The 17,746-nt window shown below is 41.3% G+C and overlaps 2 protein-coding genes and 1 long non-coding RNA gene across 4 annotated transcripts in view; 2 read left to right on the forward strand and 1 right to left on the reverse strand.

Moving 5' to 3' along the window:
• LOC146656459 (uncharacterized) overlaps positions 1-17,746 on the reverse strand; it is a 132,050-nt gene that overhangs the window by 110,892 nt on the left and 3,412 nt on the right. The window lies entirely within an intron of this gene.
• On the forward strand, positions 4,412-10,779 carry tlx1 (T cell leukemia homeobox 1). 2 transcript variants are annotated; one of them, XM_085427180.1, is made up of 3 exons: positions 4,412-4,981; positions 5,707-5,944; positions 6,776-10,779. In XM_085427180.1, the coding sequence occupies exons 1-3, from the start codon at positions 4,531-4,533 to the stop codon at positions 6,984-6,986; spliced, it is 900 nt and encodes a 299-aa protein (XP_085283306.1). In that variant the 5' UTR covers positions 4,412-4,530; the 3' UTR covers positions 6,987-10,779. The 2 variants fall into 2 exon arrangements, with proteins under 2 accessions (XP_085283306.1, XP_085283307.1); XM_085427181.1 differs by having other exon boundaries at positions 5,743-5,944.
• On the forward strand, positions 11,986-16,770 carry sdhaf4 (succinate dehydrogenase complex assembly factor 4). Its single transcript, XM_085427188.1, has 3 exons — positions 11,986-12,144; positions 13,840-13,953; positions 16,491-16,770. The coding sequence occupies exons 1-3, from the start codon at positions 12,075-12,077 to the stop codon at positions 16,598-16,600; spliced, it is 294 nt and encodes a 97-aa protein (XP_085283314.1). The 5' UTR covers positions 11,986-12,074; the 3' UTR covers positions 16,601-16,770.

The following is a 17,746-nucleotide window of genomic DNA, read 5'->3' on the forward strand; positions in this document are numbered from 1 at the left end:
ACGACCAGATAAGTGTATACTTCTGCCTACTCCTTTTCAAACAAAAAAAATGGAATGATATTTTGTAATGATTGTGAATGTACATGTTTGAAATAAAAATGAACTCAACTCAACTCTTTCCCTCTTTGGAGTGGCTATAAACACTGTTGCTGAGATACTGTGTTTATTGCTATTCATTTATCATGTTTTCTTTCCATTTTATTCTATTTTAATTTGAAGTATTTTGTTTAATTTTCTAAAAGTTTAGTGTAATTTTTCTTGGGGCTGTATACTTTTCATGTACAGCACTTTGGTCAACTCTGTTTTAAATTTGCTATATAAATAAACTTGGTACTATTCCAAAAGTCTTGGTTTGCTTAGATGCAATTTTGCAAGCCTAAGCCATGCTGCCATGTTTGTTCTGCCTTGTGTGTGTGTGTGTGTGTGTGTGTGTGTGTGTGTGTGTGTGTGTGTGTGTGTGTGTGTGTGTGTGTGTGTGTGTGTGTGTGTGTGTGTGTGTGTGTGTTTTGGAGGGGGGGATGGGGGGACTGTTTGTTTGGAGAGAAGACAATTGATCTCAGCAGCCCTTCCAAAGACCGATGGGCAGGGGGATTTTTGTTTAGACTTTAACATTTAACATATATGTCTTTTGTCCTGTCTTCCTACTCTCACTCCTAAAAGCTTTCAGCAGCTGCCCCTTCCTGAGCTTATTCCTATTGGAGGGGAGTTTTTCCTTCCCACTGTTGCCAAGTGCTTGCTCAAAGAGGTCCCCCTGACTGTAGGGGTTTTCTCTAGTATTATTGTAGGGTCTTTACTTTATAATATAAGAGATAAGATAAGATAAGACTTTGTTGATCCCACGACGGGGATGCGTTACCTCAGCTCAGGTACAGATATCAGAAGGAAAATACAAAAAATACAAATAAAATAAAGAATAAAATTTTAAAAAGTAAGATAATACACTATATACAACGGTAGCATACACAGTATGTGATTATGGATATGGTTGTGGAAATATGCAAGACATAAACTATATAGCTTAACATAACTATTCTACCACTACTAGTCCAATGTATAGACATGTTCACACACACACAGGTGCACACTAAATATACATATGTATACACATACATACATATATACCTGCACGCATCCATACACATAGCATATACATCTGGCTAGAAGGAGACATCTTTTTAGGGGCAGGGATAGCTCGGTAGGTAGAGTGGTCGCCCTATAATCAGAAGGTCGTAGGTGCGAATCCACTGTACCTTCCCTGCACACTGCTCCCTGTGCACCTGCTTACTGGCTGCCCACTGCTTCACTGAGTGAATGGGTCAAATGCAGAGAGAGTAAGTATACATTATAATTATTACAGAAGGTCCATTATGCATGAAGTGGTGTCCGTGGATGTCCACAATGTCCAGTTACTTATGACTTTGTGATTGAGGAGTTATAGAGTCTAACTGCTGTTGGGATGAATGATTTGTGAAAGCGCTCCTTCCTGCAGCAAGGGTGCCTCTTGAGCTTGATATAAAGTCTCTTAAGGCAAATGTTGTTATGATTTGGTGTTATATGAGTGAAACTGAACTGAATTCAACCTGTTAACTGGGGTCTGTAGAGTCTAAGATTTAGCAAATGCAGTTTTGCAATTTCTCTGAGCAGATTTTGCATTGACTTGGGGTGAATTTGCTTTAGCTTTCACTACTTGGAAGCTTTTGGCAATTTGTTAAACCATACAGGTCTTTGATATCAGTTGTTTGCTGGGTCGTTTTTTTTAATATGACACATGTGAACATGTGATTTCTGATCAGGTTATTTTAACTTTGGTCTTTGCATGGGCATTACTTAGTTAGGGTCACAACCCAAGATAAGGGTCTGTGTAACTTTGAAGCTAATAATAGTCCAAGCTTCCTTCACTTCCTCCTTATCATACCCATTTTCAATGGGCTGAAGAATAAAGCTATTGTGGAATTCCCAAAAGCTGCAATTTTCTAATTGTGACTTATGGCTGTCTTCAGAGGAGAGACAGTCCCAAAAGATTCCTGTGTTGTATTTTTTGTCTCTATGGGTAATTTCTCCCTTCATAATTAAATAGGGTTGATTTTTTTTAAATAACACAGGCATTCACACTTTATTAACGAAGGTACAGACATGCCTGCTTTGATGGCTCCACCAATCCATGTGAGGAGGAAAAAAAACATTAAACACCAGTCTGCGGGGCCCACGAAACTGTGCTCTCTAAATTTCTTTTTATTTATTATGACTGTAAACGTCATAAACACTAAACTAGAAAAATTAAGACAAACACACACACAAAAGAAGCATAAAAAGAGTGTAAGATTCTAGTAAATAGGGATTCGGGTGTCATCTAAGGTTTTAAGTTTTATTTTTTTAACTGAGAAACCTTATTAAAAAATCAGATCAGAAGACATGACACAAGTACTCGGGGCAGTGATCAAACAAATGTGTAAAAGTACTCTGGCTCTATAATGTTCTGTGGTAGCCTTTTCTACAGGCAATACTTTTCAGCTTCAGTTAACGGTGATTATTCTGCTTATGCTGCTTAAAGAGCCTGTTTCCATTTTAGTCAAGTTTTTTTCCAGACTCCATGAGGCCCTTTGGGCTGAAATGAAAACGGCGACTTGATCATTTAGTTTACTGTCGGAGCCTCTCAGTGACATATTAGCGCTTTAATCACACACTCAGTTTTCTATAGCTGATTTTTTTTTCCCAGTAGAAAGTTCAGAGTTTAGAGCTAAAATGCTCGTTCATGTTTGGAGCCATAAACTCGCATTTTGTAATAAATAAAATTATTTCTGAAAATCACTTTAGTTCAAGGAAATGTATTTCCAAAAAACAGCAGCTGTGTTTTAGTGCAGTATTCCGTTTTAAAGCTGCTTTTCATGAAGAGATAAAACTTCCAAAACTGATTTCCTTGAAACCACGCTTGGAGTTAAGTTCAGTCTTGCGTTGTATTAGTGAGCTACTGCATTTGATCCTTGTAATTTAGCAGCCTTTCCCCTAATGTTCATTATCGGTCCCGTTTTAAACGAAGACCTGCACTTTAGTGTGCAGAAACGCTGCTAGGCATTAAAATTTGATGTCGACCGACTGGCCAGTGAAAACTCTTTAAAGGTATCAAATAGTAATCCCCACGTTAAGTAATTAAGTCCCAGTGGCTTTTAGGAGAGAAAATCAATAAACTGTGCGGTTTAATTTTTCATTCACTTGACGAGGAGTTTCTATAGTTGTGTCTTGAAATAAGCAAAATATAAAAGTTACTATATTAATTTTAATATTGCTATGATCTACGATCCACGATTGAATAAATTTAGAACTGTTTGTTCTGTTAAGCTGCGATAAATATCGTCCTAATTTAAATCCGCGCATAGTCATTGATCATTTCCAGAATCGTTAATATTTAAAATAACTGTCGAAAAACAACATGCTATTTGTGTGTATTAACTTCAATTTTGAAATTTATGTTAGTTTTATTGTCTGCGGGGAAAACATTCCAGCAGCACCGTGTGCAGTTCTGTTTCGGTTAAACGGTGTTTGTGTCCCATCATCCCTCTAAACATGAATTAATGATGTCGATGCAACAACAAAGGAGCAGCGTACCATTCATTTATTTCAGTGATTCATATTTGAGCCCATTAGACCAAACTATCAATGTTCCCAATTTTTTGCAGCATAGATTAAAATTGACTGAGTTGTGTTCTTTGAACTGGGGCCATTTCTTTGGTTGCAAAGAGTTCAGTTCACGGACCCACTTCAGCCGTCAGACCGTCGGCCGATCACAGAATTTAAATGTAACGGGGTTCAATGCATTTTTTTCTCTACCTGCGGGGTCTATAAACACTGTTGCTGAGATAAATGTATGAAATGTTAAAAAAACAAAAAAACGAAAAATGTGTAAATGCTACTCAAATTCCCTTAAGCAAAAAAAAAATGTCGTTTTTGTTTTCTTCATTCATATTTCTACAGCTCCTCTTAGCTCAGCGCCGCGCAGCTGGGAGAAAATGGCCCAAACTGAATTTTCAATCTTTTCCCTGCGGTAATTCACACCAGCGCTGGAACAAATGAAAACTACAGAATTTAGCGTCAGAGAATGAAGAAAGAGCACAAACGGTTTGTTTCAGGTTGTTAAGCTAAATATTCGGCTGAAGGCCTGAAGGCCCGCACAGTAAATGTCCAAAAAAAGTGCCAAAAGCAGAAACATCTTCAATTGTTTCCAACTGATCGTGTGCGGCGGTTAATTTGTGTTTTAGAGAGCAGTGGCCTGTTTAACCAGTTGAGCTCGCAGGCCTGAAACCGGATCTTCATCTCTGTCTAATCTCTGGCAGTTTGACTGGTGTCCTCGTGCGCTGGGAGGGGAGTATGGGATGTGGGGGTGTTGGGGTTCTCCTGCAAACGCACACAGAAAGACGCATGCACTAGAACTGCCGGAGCTCGCGTGAGCACATACATTAGAGTTCAGGAAGTGGCGCGTGAAGCAGCCTAAATTCCTCGCGCAGGAGCGGGGGCTCGCGGCGGCTCGTGGAAGCCATGGATCACATAGGGATACTGGGGGCGCACCTGCAGCAGCACGCGCAAGTGGAGTCCATCAGTTTTGGCATCGATCAGATCCTCAGCAACGTGGAGCAAAGCTGCATGTTGGGCACGAGGATGCACGAGCCGGACTACGGACACCTGGCCTACAACAGCGGCGCGAGCGGCGGCGTGAACGGAGGTTTCACGTGCAACAGCAGCGGATATAACGGCACCGGCAGCGCGTGCGGGATGTCTTCCCTCGGCGGTGCTTATCAAATGAGTATGGGCGTGAATATGAACGGTGCTAACGTCAACTCCGCCGGGGTCATCCGTGTCCCCGCTCACCGGCCTCTGAGCGCCGGGAACTCTTCCATGCCTGCGATGAGCGGGACCATCAACAACCTGACAGCGCTCACGTTCCCATGGATGGAGAGCAATCGACGCTACACTAAAGACAGATTCACAGGTATCCACTTATTATTATTAGAATTGCTAGAAGTAGTATTTATTGGTCCTTCCTATGATGAAAATGTAAATGTACCTGGCAGACTGTTTTGCGGCCTCTCTTCATTTTGTAGCCCGATTATTCATTGTTTAAAATAAAAAAAGAATAATATGAGTGTGTGTGGAAGAGAGGATAAAATAGCAATACTAAACGTTAGTTTAAACTCGGTACTTTTTAATTAAAAGCAAATGTCCACTTACAATAAAACGGGGGGAAGAGAAGAATCCGTTATTCTCAGCAGTAATTTGTACACAGACAGAATACGCGTGAAAACCTGTGGCTGCCTCTCTGTGTTTGTGGAGCCGCTCCGGAATTTTAGTGTTTAGTAACTGCACCGTGTTTCTAATATAAAAATATTGATTTTAAATTTTGAAAATATAATTTTGTTTATAACTAAATGTGTGGCTGATTTGCCGTAAGGCAATGTGGTGGTTTGCCCATGGTTTTTCAATCCCTGAATTAAAATATATATACATAATTTAAAAAATGATTTCTGCATTATATTAAAGGAAACTATTGATACGTGTGATATATGTAATAGTTTTATTTATTTTTACGGAGCTGCTTTTCTCCTGCTACGCTGCTGGTGCGCTCTCGGTTTCTTTTTGCTCTGCATATCCTGCTTCCCTGTCCTGTCTCATCCTGTCCTTTCCTTTCTCGTCCTTCTGCCCTTCTCTCCTGTTTAGTGTCCCTCTCACCCCTCACTGTAACACGTCGTGTAGGTCACCCTTATCAGAACCGGACACCGCCGAAGAAGAAAAAGCCCCGGACGTCCTTCACCCGCTTGCAGATCTGTGAGCTGGAGAAACGCTTTCACCGGCAGAAGTACCTGGCGTCGGCTGAACGTGCTGCGCTGGCCAAAGCACTGAAGATGACCGACGCACAAGTCAAAACCTGGTTCCAAAACAGACGCACCAAGTGGAGGTGAAGTTACCAGTGTATACGCGTTGGTACAAAATCTACCGAACATGCGCTGAACAGACATTCTTTATCAAAGACTGCGTGTCTATTTGGTTCCTAGGGGGTGTCAGGAAAACCATCTGTGTTTTTTAAAGGTCTCCTTGGATCCAAATACTCCACCATGAGTTTCCCTTTTGTGACGTTATCTTGTTGTGTTCTTATTTGCACATTTACCGTAAATCCTCATAGAGGTAGAGGCTGTGTAGCTTAATTTCATTGCAGGATTGTGGTGAAGTGCCTGAAGGCAGAAAACTTCCTCCCAATTTAACAAGGCCATTGGACAAATGAATTCAAATGAAATGAGCCTACTAATAGCTACTGGCATGTATATAGCTCAACTTGGAGACACTGAAACAGGCGCTCTGTGAAGATTTCTGGCTCTGTGACTATTAAAATGTGGTAATATTGTTGAACATTTCTCTGTCTGTAGAAATCTCTTTTTTTGTCCTGGAAATAATAATTTTCTGTGTCACAGAAAAGCTCAGGAAAGGCTTTTAATACTACTTTCCCATTTCTACATTTTTAAGAGCAAATTCAGCAACAGAAAACATTTTCATAATAATAACTATTAAAGATCAAACATCACTGATATTTGAAAGAAACTGTTTGCATTAGCCTATTTTAGTTAGACAGTTGAGCTACATGAAAACATACAGCATAACTCTCCAAATTCTCTGTGTCTCTCCCAAAACAAACCGATGTAGCCTGATTCTGATCCCCCGGAGTGTCACAGCTCGTGTTTGTACACTGTGCTGAATCTGTGCTCGATTTCATGTCACTCTGTTGTTGATACAGGCGGCAAACGGCGGAAGAGCGGGAGGCTGAGCGGCAGCAGGCCAATCGGATCCTCATGCAGCTGCAGCAGGAGGCCTTCCAGAAGACGATCAACCAACCCGTGACCCCAGACCCGCTGTGCCTACAGAACAGCTCTCTATTTGCCCTGCAGAGCCTGCAGCCATGGAACGAGAATACCGCAAAGATAAGCAGCGTAACTGCCTGCGAGTAGAATCAGCACAAACCATCCAGCAGGGTGTCCGAGAGACTGCTTAATAGCAGAGAAGCTGGCTAAAGCCTACATGCAAGGTCATGTCCCTGTTCTTGTTGTCACCCATCTACTGTCAGACAGACATTGAAGCGCCATCAGACAGAGTCCCCCAGCACTACTCGCTCTTAATGGGGATCACAGTCTGAGGTGGATCCTTCAGTGGTCTGGAGTGAATCCAGCTCTGCAGACACCAAGGTTTAATCTTCGGGAATAATTTGGAGGAGTACTGATGGACAGTGTTACAGAGTGGCATCGAAGAGTTGTTGTAGCTACTGTAATTTCCTAAAAGAGACTAAATGATTAATGGCTAAATAACGTATTTTCATATGGGGTCTCTTACAAAAAGAATATGCTTCTGCAATCAGTGTCTATCCAGCCCCTCACAGCAGTTTGTGATGTAACTGCCACTTTTCATCTGTTGACTTGTGTTGCTGGACACAAGTTTTCACCTTTTTGTGTTCCATATTATCCTACACTATGTCATGCACATGAAATGAATTTTGGCTTACAGCAGCATAAAAGAGCACTTATTTTATCACCTGAGATGAATAACAGCGAGAGTGAGAAGAGTAAACCTGTGTGTTTCACCCCGTCTTACTGCAGCTCGGCTATATATGGTCCAAAATCATCCGATTAATGGGGGAACAAATACCATGGCACTTTACAAGTACGTTTAACAAAAAACATACTTTTCACCACAGTTTAGCTCATATTACATTTTCTTTTCTCTTATTTTTGTAAAAGGCTTTTACAGACTGTATTTTCACCACTGTAAAGCAAAGGATCTTAGACCTGACACCAAAAAACAATGACACAAAGCTGCCGTGTGTTCATTTTTTGCCCACTGTGTGTGTGTGTGTGTGTGTGTGTGTGTGTGTGTGTGTGTGTGTGTGTGTGTGTGTGTGTGTACACGTATGCCGTAGTTTTCCCCGTGTGACACGCTAATGGCTGAAGTGAAAAAATAATGAATTTCTTCAAATACTATGATTGTGTTATGTTCTGTAATTTAAGTAGATCGAATTCTCTTCGCAGGCTATCGTTAAAGTATCTCACTGATTGTCAGTCACTTCTCACAGCACTTCCAGATGCAAATCAGGCGTTTGAATTTTGTTTTGCTTATTTTTTTGTCAGACAGATGTAGTTCTTCTCATACATTCGTGTATAAACAAAAACATAAATGTGGATATTTTCTGCTTTTTTTCACTGATGCCAACAGACTGCAGGAGCAGGTTTGTGCGTGTATACATGTGTGATGTGACATTTGCCAGGACTGGTTTCTGAAAGGCTGAAGGAGAATTTCATCATCCACTCAGAAACATCAGTGCTGAGCCGCTGAAGCTGATCCACACTGGAGCTTCCTGGAATTCCTTTCCCCCAACACACACACACATCCCTGCAACAGCCTGAAATCAGATTAAATCAAAATGTTGGGGCTGTGATACGTATACATTAATAAACACATCCCAATCTTATGTTTAAGAAAGACAACAAGGCAGCGAAAGAATCCACTGCACATCCAGGATCACAGCAAAACGTCCTGCTGGTCAGGCCAGAATAAATGCCCTGAGTAAGATAATGATGATGTGAGCTTCATGTGTTGCCTCCGAGCTCACCCTAGAGTCCTCTGAGTGAGCTCTGTCTTAAATGGAGAACAACACAGAGAAATGTGCCTAGATCAAAGTGAGCTGAGCAGTACCAGACAGTGGAAGTGTGGCTTTAGAGCATAGGTGTCAAACTCTGGCCCGCGGGCCAAATTTGGCCCGCAGCCTAATTACATTTGGCCCGCAAAGCCATACCAAATTATTATTAGAGCTGGCCTTCTGGTATTATACAGCTAATATATATATTGTTTAGTATTAAGCTTTGCTTGTTCCATATTCAGTTTTTCAGAAAAACGTGTTTGAGTCCATAAGAAGAGATTCATTCTTAAATCTGGAGGAAGATTTTTTTTTCAGTAAATATTAACGTTAGCCCGCGACTTTGTTCCAGTTTTGAATTTTGGCCCACTGTGTATTTGAGTTTGACACCCCTGCTTTAGAGTAACCTACATATAAATCAAGATTATCTCCTGACCAGTTTTAGTACTTCTGAACAAAAGTCATTATCAGGGGTTAAAGTGGGCAACGGCTTTCTGGCACCTTCAGTTAACGAGCAATTAATTGAGTGCGTGTGTGTGTCTGTGTGTGTGCGTGCGTGCGTGCGCATGCTGCAGCCTGGTTTGCTTCCAGTGATGTCATTGACATACTTAAAAAATAATAAAAAAATAATGGTGTTGCACGGCCCGCTGCATCATACACTCTGAAGTGATTCTTTGCAACAGTTGAATCCTGTGGAGATGAGCAATTTTAAAAAGCTCTAGTAGGAGAGGGTAGGAGGGCCTTTACATAGTCGGTTGTTTATAAGGTCCCAATATCAGCTGTCCTATTTACAGTTTTTTACAGCCGCTAGGACACATGTCCCAATACTTAGGTCACTTTTGCAAAACTCTTCACACAATCCTCCTAACTGACCGTCAGCTTGGCAAAGCAGTTCATTTCACATTCAAAATGCACTACAACTACCAAAACACTTCATTCAGGTCTCAAATAAACTCATTCTTCCAGAACACTAGCAAAGGTTGACAGCCGACAAACACACTTTGTCACCCACAAAACAATGACCTAAAAAACACTAACAACATGTAGCATTACACAGTGTTTTCTTGTGTAAAACAAGGACACATCTCTGTTTATAATTTCAATATATGTTACTGGAATGAATCAGACATCATGCAGAATTCGTTAATATTTGTTTCTGTATTTTTATTTTTTTGCACTAAGTAATCCCAAAATACAAGAATTTGTATACACACCATCCACTGATACACATACAATAGTAATGCTAATCTACTCGGTCTCCTCCATTTGGCCACAGGTTCTCATCCACATCACATCATGTCATCTAGGGCAACACACCTAGGAAAGAATCTTCTGGCTGCCAGAATTGAAGGAGTTGAACAATTGAAGGAGTAACACCTGTGCAGATGTTCATCTACAATGAGAATCAGCTGTGGCTGGTTAAACTGCATTTTTAGATTTAAAATATGTTTCAATAAAATATTGTTGTTGAATTTTGCTGTCTTTTCAAGTTTTGCATTGTGTTATTGTTTTGGCCATAAGTTTAACAGTTTTGAAAACAGTATGTAAGCACATGCAAAATGTCCTGTACGTACAAAGATTTTTGGCAGTTGTTGTGTCTGAGTGAGAAGATGATTCATTAAATTTGAGAGATGTAGTCATTGAATGCATTTTGTGCCAAAACAATGATAACTGGTCCTCAGTTTAGCCCACATAGACTTCTGTTGTGCTCACTGTGTGAGGAGTTTTGCAAAAGTGACCTAAGTATTGAGAAATGTGTCCTAGCGTCTGTAAAAAACTGTAAGCTGATGCTGTGGCCAGTGTCTCTGTGAACTGGACTCATATGAGACTGGACTGTATATACTGGGTGTGTGGTTTTGCTTTCTCTCACTTGATTCAGGTGCCCAACACTTTTTTGTCCTGTGAAAACAGCTGACTCCACTGTCAACTGGCAGTACAAGAGCAGAGGGAGTTTCTCGTTCTTCATCTGGGCAGCTGAACACTCCAGGCGCACAGTGCTGTACAACAGTTAGAGGGCTAAGTTCCAAAACGAAACTGCATTTTAAGTGACTGTTAATAATAATGTTATATCATTACATTATCATTCTGCATGCTTTAATGTCAAAGAATTATTTTACAGCTGCTGCTTGAAATAAAGTTCAAGTATTTTAATTGCAAGTCGTGTCTGAAATTTTATATTTTCAATATATACCAATACTAGGGCCATAGTGTGTGTGTGTGTGTGTGTGTGTGTGTGTGTGTGTGTGTGTGTGCGCGTGCGTGCGTGCGTGCGTGCGTGTGTGTGTGTGTGTGTGTGTGTGTGTGTGTGTGTGTGTGTGTGTGTGTGTGTGTGGTGGTGCGGGGTATTGTATGAAAATGTTAATTTTGAAGGGATGATGACTGCCATTCATTTAACCTCTTAGGTGGCATTATTTTATTGGCTGGTTGTTTATGATTCACTGTGTAAAGTTTTTATTCTAATAACTTTTGCTGCCACGTTAATTTGACAGCAAAGGTTATTCCATCTAAAATTTGGTGCACTGGAAATATAAAGTAGAATAACATGAAAACTCATCAATTTAACTCACTGGTAAATGCGGAGGTGCACATGATAAAAAGAAAAAATATGGCATGCATATGTTTATTATTGTTGTCATTATTATTATTATTGCTGTTGTTTTGTATTTGTATATTTAATTTTTCTTTTATCACTGTTTAGATCGGGACTATTTGTCATGATTATTTCAGTTTAATGGGAAAAAATACTTTTGTTGCACGTAAAAATAACACTCCATTCATAGTACCTGTGTGATGTAAATAAAACAGAAAAGTCCTCCACAGCTGTGAGATCACGTGTACAGTTCAGGTGTTGCAGGAGATCGTGTATCTTGTCTTGTACTGTGAACATTCTCCTAAGCCTTCCATCCTCGGTGGGTTTATCGGACAAATTTGGAAAAACTGTTTGACGTAGATGGGACGCAGCTGTGTAGTGACCCCGTGTTTTCCGTCCAGACCAGTGAGCTGTGATTTGCACACGCAGGCAGCGCTGAGCGCTGATTCAGGGAGCGGCTGCTCTGCTTTCCTTTGCATTCTGTTGGCAAAGCGCGCATTTTTGTACTGCTTGATCTCATTAATTTAACTGAAAATTAAAACTGCGAACTAGATTAAAATTGGATGAATTGCACAACCTTATTTTCTACATGTGAAGCTGTATTTTAATTAAATAATTAAACCGACGAGTCAATATCAAAACGGATATTTAGCCTTTATCTCCCCCTGCTGGCTGCATGCAGCACTGCACTGGCTCGCCGATCACTTTTCGTCGCTAGATGATGATGAAAATTGCGTAAATGTTAGTCGACAAACAGTAACGTCATTGTATAAGTGCAGGCGGAGTACATAGAAAACAACTGCTGGTTTCTGTTTTTCAGAGATGTCTCTTCTGCGCGTGTGTTCCAGACAGCTGTTCTGGAAGAGTCCAGCTGTGGAGCCGCTTTTCACAGGTCAGTTTGTTCGCTTCAGTAAGAGAAAACGGAACCTCGAAAATGAACTATATTTGCAACTTGTTGTTGTTCTTTAAATGCTTTATTTAATACATCTACCCGCAGAACAAAAGAACAGAGCCAGGAGGAGGTCCTGTACATAATTAATGAACAGAAGAGTCCGTATTCTAAATAGTGGATAAATGTTTCTTCTTGATTGGAAAGATGGTAAATGGCCTGTATTTATATAGCGCTTTACTCGTCCCTAAGGACCCCAAAGCGCTTTACACATCCAGTCATCCACACATTCACACACTGGTGATGGCAGCTACATTGTAGCCACAGCCACCCTGGGGCGCACTGACAGAGGAAAGTTACAGACGGGATATGTTGCATTCTGTAAGGGAGAAAACTCACACTTCTTGACATTTAAGTGGGTCCAGAAGCAGCTGAGAAAGATCATAGATATGTGTTAATGTGTGCAACACACAACAACAATGTTCAGTGACTAAGAGCAAACCACAGCAGCCTCCGTGAACAGGATCCAGTAACCGTCACAGTGGCAGATATCCAGGAAAGGGTCTCTGGACAGCACCAGGCTAACAAAGAAGCTAACTGCACTCCACGAGCACCTGGCAGTACAAATGAACCAGCTGCTGATGGACAAGATTGACTTGGAATGGCTAAATGATTCCCAAGGATCCCCAGAAGGGACCAGTCCCATCCAACTACCACCAATAACCTGCCTCAATACAATAGGGAAGCACCTGTCAGGCATCATAAGTGCTAAGATGAACAGTACATGTTTCAATACATGATCAGGGCACTGAAGGGAATTGTCAAGCACACTAGAGGAGCAAAACATAAGCTAATGTTAGATGGAGCAGCCACACGAGACTGACCAGACTGAACAACCTGTGCACCGCCTGGATTGACCACAAGAAGGTGTATGTCTCACACATGGCTTCTAGAGTGCCTAGAACTGTACAAGATAAACAGTACCCTGAGAGCAGCAGCAACTCAGTGTTGATGCGGCGAACAGCACTACAGGGCAGGAGTGAAGGAAACATCGACTCACTGATCCATGCCGCTAACATCTGCAGCGGTGACATCAGAATGTCATTTGGACTGGAGAAATGTAATTGAGTGGTAACAAAGAGAGCAAAGGTAGTAATTGAAGGCAAAGGGGAACATTACTGAGGATAGCAATATGTACCTGGAAATCCCCCTGGCAAAGGGAAACCATGAAGAGGCCGCCAGGAAAGCCACAACCACCAAATATCTGCAGAGTAAGCTGAATGGGAAGAACAAGATCCAGGCAATCAACATCTACGCCCTGCTGGGATAATAAACTGGCCAAAGGAGGAAACAGAAGCCACTGACATCAAGACAAGGAACTTCCTTACCATGCATGGAGGATTTCACCCCAAACCCAGCACCCTAAGTCTGTATGCTAAGTGGAAGGAAGGTGGCCGAGGACTAGTGAGTGTTAACGCCAGTATACAGGAAGATAGGTACAACTGATAGTATGCATAGTGAATATTTTAGGCAGCAGAAACCTGAGAAAGAAGAAGAGCAAGAACAGGAACCATCATGGAAGGTCAGGCCCCTTCCATAGAAGAAGTGGCCAGGGTACAGATCTTCAACAAAACAAAAGTAGACAAGACGCCATTGAATAAACTGGAACCTAATACTTGAGTGTGTCTCTTCCTTCAGGGTGTTTGCGGGCAGCCAGCAGAGCGGTGAATGACAAGGAGCCATTGAAGAAGGCCAAAACCCCAAAAGGACGGTTTGACAACCTCGAAGAGACGAGCAAAGATGTACTAGAAAGTGAGAAAGAGACAAAGCGTTTCTGCATCTAGTTAACAAACAGTTACAAACTGCACTGAACAAGTTGACAACCAAAGTGATCAGCGAACAAACTGTAAATAATACTGTTAGTATTTAGTATTTATTTATTTATTGTCATTGTCAAGAACAATGAAATTGCGTTTGGGGCTTCCATACAACCCCAAAAAAAGAAGAAAATAATAAATACCCCTTAAAACCCAAGTGTACATATTTAACCCAGTGTGACTCCAATGCAATAAGACAATCCTTAGCAATAATGTTCGTAGAAATTCAGACAAAGACCTGAGAAACATGACAAAATACAACAATGCAACCCATTCAATATTATTGTACTGTGAGATATGATATCAGATATGATAGTTATCTATTTAAGAAAGAGGGGGGGGGGGGGCAGGAGGGGGAAGAGAATAAAGATATGATGCACCAATGCAGACCAGTTCATTGCTATTAAGAAGTTGGATATGGTTATTGTCCGTGAGAGGGGGGCAGAGAGTTCAGGAGCCTCACAGCCTGTGGATACAGGCTGTTGGCCAGTCTGGATGTTCTGGCCTGTATAGACCTGTACCTTCTCCCTGAGGGCAGCAGGTGGAAAAGGTGGCGCGCAGGGTGATGTTGGTCCCGCAGGATACTGTGCACCCTCCTCAGACAGCGAGTGGGGATGATGAAGAATGAAAGTGCTGTTTCTTTATTACAGTCTCTGTTTTTCGAAACACGAACAGAGATTAAGATAAAACAGGAGAGTAAAACTGTTGATGACCGCGTGGCCTAATTGGCCGTGTGTGTGGGACAGTGTTTAGCACTGTACTGGGTTCTCCTCCAACAGTCTTAAAGCATGCAGTTAGTGGAGTTGGGTTAGCTGGTCATTCTAAATTGCCTATAGTTGTAAATGTGAGTGTGAATGGTTGTCAGTCTCTCTGTTAGCTCTGCAACAGGCTGATGACCTGTCCAAGGTGTACCTCACCTTTCGTCCTGTGGCAGCTGGAATCGTGTCCTGCTCCAAATAAAATCAGAATTTCAGAGCTCCCAGTCAGAGTTTCAATCTGGAACTTCAGTTTGTACTTCCTATTCAGAAAGTCGGAGCCAACCCACCAACCCTGAGGGACCAGTTCAAGGTGATGGTGGTAGTGAGTTTAAACAGCAGTGGGACTGTAAAACTTTCATCTGTACTGCCACTGTTTTGGATTAAATAAGTGAGCCATAAGCAGCACACTGAGCCGCCTCTGTCCATGAACGCGCTGCAGGAGTGTGTTTAAGCTCTAAAAGCTAGTATGCTACATTGGTAGTTATACATGAATGTTTTTATGAGCATGCTATGGTTTTTTCTCACTTTTCAAATGTTGTTACTGGAACACACAAACTCAGGAGTCACATCCACGTTCTGTCCGACATCTGGGATTAGGGCTGCTCAATTAATCGAATTTTAATCACGATTACGATCTGGGCTTTCAACGATCATTAAAAATGACTGAGCCGATTATTAGCCCCTCCCTCATGCTTTACTCTCGCGCTGCTCCGTGTGGCAAATCGAGCGCACCTCTCTGCATTTCGAACACGCGTCACAACAATTAAGAGGACCCGAGGGAAGCTCGGAAAGCTAAGCAGAAGTTATTTGGAGAGGAGAGTGACTGCTGTTGGTTAAAAAGAGGTAAAAACCTTCAGTGGTGTGGAAACATTATGGGTTCAGTCAGACGTGGATCAAGTAGACACAGTGTGTAAACTTTGCTACAGTGTAGCTGCACCACAGAGCAACACTGCAAAGCTCACTAAACATAGATGTTTACATTTATTTCTTATATTGCAAACATTTGCACTGTTATCAGTATTTGCACTATTTTATATTATTTTTTGACAATCTTTAAAGTCATTATTCAATACATTGTTATCGTTAAATAAATATCGTCAAATAATCGAGATCTCAATTTCAGTGAAAATAATCGTGATTATCATTTTTGCCATAATCGAGCGGCCCTATCTGGGATGTTGGTTTTTGGGAAGTGGTTATAGGGATTAAGTTTAGAAATGGCTCACAAGTGCAAACTGTAATCTCCAGAATGACCATGAAGTTAAATCAGAAACGGCCAAAGTCGTTGAAATGGATTCAAACTTTCATATTAAGAAACATTTTTAGACTATGTGCTTAGTCCTCCTAACAAAACATTTTCATTTGAATGGACAGTGTGTTTATTTAGACAAGGTATATTTTTATATTTAATATGCATTTTCATTACAAATTGGTCTACAGCACAGGTGTCGAATTCCAGGCCTCGAGGGCCGCTGTCCTGCTTGTTTTCCAACTAACCTGCCCTTTTAGCTTCTTATTGGCAAAGCACACCTGATCCAGGTGATCAACAGCAGGTAGGGCAGGGATATCTCAAAAACAAGCAGGATGCTGGCCCTCGAGGACTGGAGTTTGACACCCCTGGTCTAGAGGTTTCAAAAGGTCTGAAACTCACCTTATTGTAAACTGAGAAAAGGAAAACTGTCACTGAAGATCTCAATTACTCTTATTTTTTCAGAGTTCCCTGATGATGTGAACCCTGTGACGAAGGAGAAGGGGGGCCCACGGGGTCCAGAGCCAACTCGCTATGGAGATTGGGAGAGGAAGGGCCGGTGTGTAGACTTCTAGCTCATTATCTGTAAATTAATATGTACCTTATGAGTATGGAGATGTACTGTAAAATGACATACTGATGCAGTTTGGATATGTATGTAGCCATTAGTGGTTTTCTGTCTTTTGTTTAATCGTGATGGAGGAGCAACGAGCAAGTTGCCAAATTAAAGTAATAAAACAACAAAGATACACTTTGTGTTTTCATTGATGTCAATAGAAGTATGACTACAGAGACACCTCTGTTCTGCTAATCTATTGACAGAAGAATTCCCCCACGCTGTTTTTCTACCATTTTCATTTTATATCAAAGCAGGTGCAGGAATATAAGCAGGTGCTTGGGTTCACTGCATGTGGAACGTGCACACTTACGTTGTGTTTGTTGTGTCTGGATCCTGTTACCATCATATACAGAGCTAACTGAACACTCAGGCCAGGCAACAATTACACATGAAAAAGTAATTAAATATCAGTCGAAACCTTTAAACACAGCCTTCAACTTCAAAGAGCCACAATAGTCTTCTGTCACAGACCTAGTTCATCTCATACTTAATGGGTTAATGTTCAAAAAAGTCAAAATCACTTACCGGTAAGAATTTTACGAGTTTGAGTTTGCACATTGATGGTGTTCTGCTACAGCTCTGAGAAAGACATGACTGTCGGTTCTTTCTCCACATATATATATGTTCATGTTGATAAATATAAAAGTGCTGGGGTTACAGGATCGTGGTCCCATGTCCCTTCTTCAGGCGGCACCCAGCTGGGAGCCATGGGCTAAGGCCCGGCTACCAGGCACCCTCCGCAGGCCTGGCGCCAGAGCGGGGTCCCCTTTAACCCTACATCGGTCAGGGTGAACTGTTCCCTCAGTGTTGCACTTACAGGAGCCTTTAACCAATAGAATGAATAAGAAAATATAATAATGATTCTAATGACAGGCCTCACACTGACAGTGTGGGAAGATGCCTTGGAGGCTGCTGCGTGTGTGTGAAAATGATGGGAGGGGATTTACTCCGACACTAAGAAACCATTAATGTAAAAGAATGAATGACTTTTAAAATGTATGATTTAATAAAATTAATTGTATTTAGTATATTGTGATTGGCACAGGATTTTGAAGAGAAATGAGCTAATGATAAATGTAATTAAATCCAATTGACACTAGGT

The sequence above is a fragment of the Rhamphochromis longiceps genome, linkage group LG13 (genome assembly GCF_057381845.1).
Source record: "Rhamphochromis longiceps isolate RC_006_pf linkage group LG13, R_longiceps_female_GT1.1, whole genome shotgun sequence".
In the NCBI taxonomy this organism is placed as follows: Eukaryota; Metazoa; Chordata; class Actinopteri; order Cichliformes; family Cichlidae; genus Rhamphochromis; species Rhamphochromis longiceps.